General features: G+C 32.1%; 1 protein-coding gene across 1 annotated transcript; it reads right to left on the bottom strand.

Moving 5' to 3' along the window:
* Positions 1 to 328: 328 nt before the first annotated feature.
* Positions 329 to 1,134, bottom strand: LOC140449537 (uncharacterized). Its single transcript, XM_072542741.1, has 2 exons — positions 622 to 1,134; positions 329 to 565 (listed from the first exon to the last, which is right to left on the bottom strand). The coding sequence occupies exons 1-2, from the start codon at positions 1,067 to 1,069 to the stop codon at positions 426 to 428; spliced, it is 588 nt and encodes a 195-aa protein (XP_072398842.1). The 5' UTR covers positions 1,070 to 1,134; the 3' UTR covers positions 329 to 425.
* Between the last annotated feature and the right edge of the window lie 1,875 nt (positions 1,135 to 3,009).

Here is a 3,009-nt window from a genome sequence, read left to right as displayed (position 1 = left end):
ACAAAAAATACAACAAAATTTGAAAATTTAAAACATAACGAAACTCCAAATATCAATATTTATACTTTAGCAAAGTAACTCATTTTTTACTCCAGAAGACATGTCGTGTTGATTTCTATGTCCTTTTCTTAGTCTATATATGAAGAGTACACTGCAAAAAGGGGGAATGTCAATAAAGTACAATTTTGAGAAACCTGGTTTTAAAGGTTTAGAGCACTACATTTTAAAAATTGTTACTTTTGGCAACTTCTGATATATATTGTTTTGATTGTTGGAATGTTTTTAAAAGGTTACATATAAGTTTTATATATTTTTGACATTATTTATTTCTTGGCAAACCTTTTTGAAGTAGTGTAAAAAATTAAAACCGGTGTTATTGCAGTATTTATTCGTAAATAACTAGATAATCGTTTAGAACATATAACTTAAAGTATTCTTCTTTTCTTTTTTTGATTAGTGACTTCTGCGACTGGTAAATTTTCAAAATATGTCTTTGCTTTTGGTCCACAAAATGTCTTTAAATGTTGTAGATCTTTAAATTTAGCATCTGATATTGGTAAAAGTGCTAAAAGAAACATTTTTTAAAAACAATAATAATAATAATAATAATGATATACTCACCGTTGTATAATTTTTGTGGCAACTCAAATTGGCCTTTTGGGTATACTTCAGTTAGGTCTTTGATTGGTTCACGAATCACAGAAGATTCCCAATGCCCATTGTAACTTGATCTGTGTTCCACTATGCGAGGATGATCCTCAGAAATTTTAAACTCTCTAATAGGTCTTGATGCAAATGGACATTTCTTTTTGTAATAACAATCCAGTAGTGTTGACCAATCCCTAATCATTGGTTGATCTACTTCAATCACCTGAAATGGAGTAGGCTTGGTTCTGCACGTACGAATTTCAGTAATCCAATCTTGAGGAACTTCAGCTTTTGTCTTTTGACATACCAATGCCATGTCTCGATCACACTCTAAATACGAATGCCCACGCATTGGAAAAGTGACGGTAATGCTTGATAGCCTCTTAGCAATGTGAACAACGTAGTGTAGGAAACGGAACATTGTAAAGTTTTTATTTTGTCCGCCACATGAATCGCAAAATATGGCTAAGTGGCGTACATTTTCGTTAAGACACACAAATATAAAATTATGAAGAAATGATACTACCTCATTTGAGCCTTTTCCTCCAACTGTCTCTGGATAGCAATAAAAAATTGGCTGATTAGTTGACATCACATGAATATTAAAAGAAATGAAAGTTAATTGTCTTTTATAGTATGCATCATTTGTTGTAATATTAGGAAGATTTAGATTCTTCTGGTAGTCTAAAGCAATGGCTTCCATTTCAACTGTTTTCATTGCTTTCTTACGGGCAGATCTCTTTCTATCATAAAAAGTTTCAGCTTTTGCTTTGTGTACACTATTAGCAATATGTAACTTTCCAATATGTGCTTCTATTTCTTGCCGTGAGACTTCAGTACCAACTGGAAGATGTTCTAGGGATAGTTTGAGTGACTTCATTTCTGCTAAGAATTTGTCACACTCACTGCATGTATCACTGCGTGGATACCCGAAGGAAATGTTGAATTTTGTATTAAATATCCCTCTATAAAACTCATATGAAACAATGGGATTTTGAAGAGCTTTGTACATTTCATGCATTTTTTTAATATTCAATTCATCAGGTAGGTATAATTTACTGGTTTTGTTTCTGCTGTAATGGCTTTCTCTACCCTTGAAAGATTTAATATGATTAATCACACAATCAACTACCTCCTTCGGTTTTTTGTTGGGTTTTTTGTTTAATCCACGTTTGTCTTTTGGAGCAATCGCAAACATTTTCAAACTGAATTGAATAGTTTGTAGCCTCTTTTTCGTGATACCGTGAAGAGAGATAAATGCTAAATAACAAACAACAGTTTCTTTTACGATGTTATCGGCAGTATATCTAACTTTATATGAGTAAGATGCATCATTTAATTTAGCCACCTCTTCTGGTTTCCTGCTTCTTCTTTGAGCAACTGGTCGCACAGAAATAAGACCACCCAGATAAGAATTTTGGTCATTATAATTTTGAGAATTAAAATGATTTATTATAAAACGCCTATTCTCTTCTGTTATTTTATTAAAACATTGCAATCGTTTGCACTTACAGTCATCACCTGTTTCATGACTCTGAACACGTAGTAGTTTCATAACATCCACCGTGCGTCCAGTTTTTCTTTTTTTCTTGGATGGTTCCATTATATTATTATATGCACAAAATATTTTAATGATTTAATAATAAACACTCTTTAATAATTAGGTACTATTAAACGACACTAAAAGTAACATTAGGTCACAAACAAAATAAACACATAAATAGGTTAAAATATTATTCTAACCTTTCTTACTATTTCAACCGCTAACAGCAAATGGCATTCAATAACATGACATTCCCCCTTTTTGCTTGGTTCGTTCTGACTATCCCCGTTTTTGCTTGGTACCGCATATATTTAAATGCTTTTTTATCACTGACTGTCGCCGTTTCAGCCTTGAACGATAGTTGACATTAATCTGCTATATTCAGAGTAACTGTTACCAACCTTAACTCGAAAAATGAAAAAAACTGACATTCCCCCTTTTTGCAGTGTACTCTTCATATGCTAATGAGTAGTCTGGTATAGCTTTATTCTTCCAAAATTGGTTATTTGCATTTATAGCTTCATTTAACTTATTTAAACTTCTTATTACTATGTTATTTTTTCAGACATTTGTTTCAATATATACTTATGAGCCAATATTTCCCTTCTAACTTTTAGTGTGGATACTGAACATTCTGCTTGTAATATTAAAATTGGTGTAGAACGTAGACAACCTGTTATAATCCTTAAGGCCACATTTTGTACTTGTTCCAACTTCATCATCAGACTTTTACTGCAAGGATTTAAAAGATTGGCTGCATAATCTAAATGAGATCTTACTATCCCTTTGTATAAGCTTAAAAGAATGTTTGGGTCAGC

This window comes from Diabrotica undecimpunctata, chromosome 9 (genome assembly GCF_040954645.1).
Source record: "Diabrotica undecimpunctata isolate CICGRU chromosome 9, icDiaUnde3, whole genome shotgun sequence".
Taxonomy (NCBI): domain Eukaryota; kingdom Metazoa; phylum Arthropoda; class Insecta; order Coleoptera; family Chrysomelidae; genus Diabrotica; species Diabrotica undecimpunctata.
Note: the sequence above shows the minus strand (reverse complement) of the source record. Positions and strands in the feature narration are given on the sequence as shown.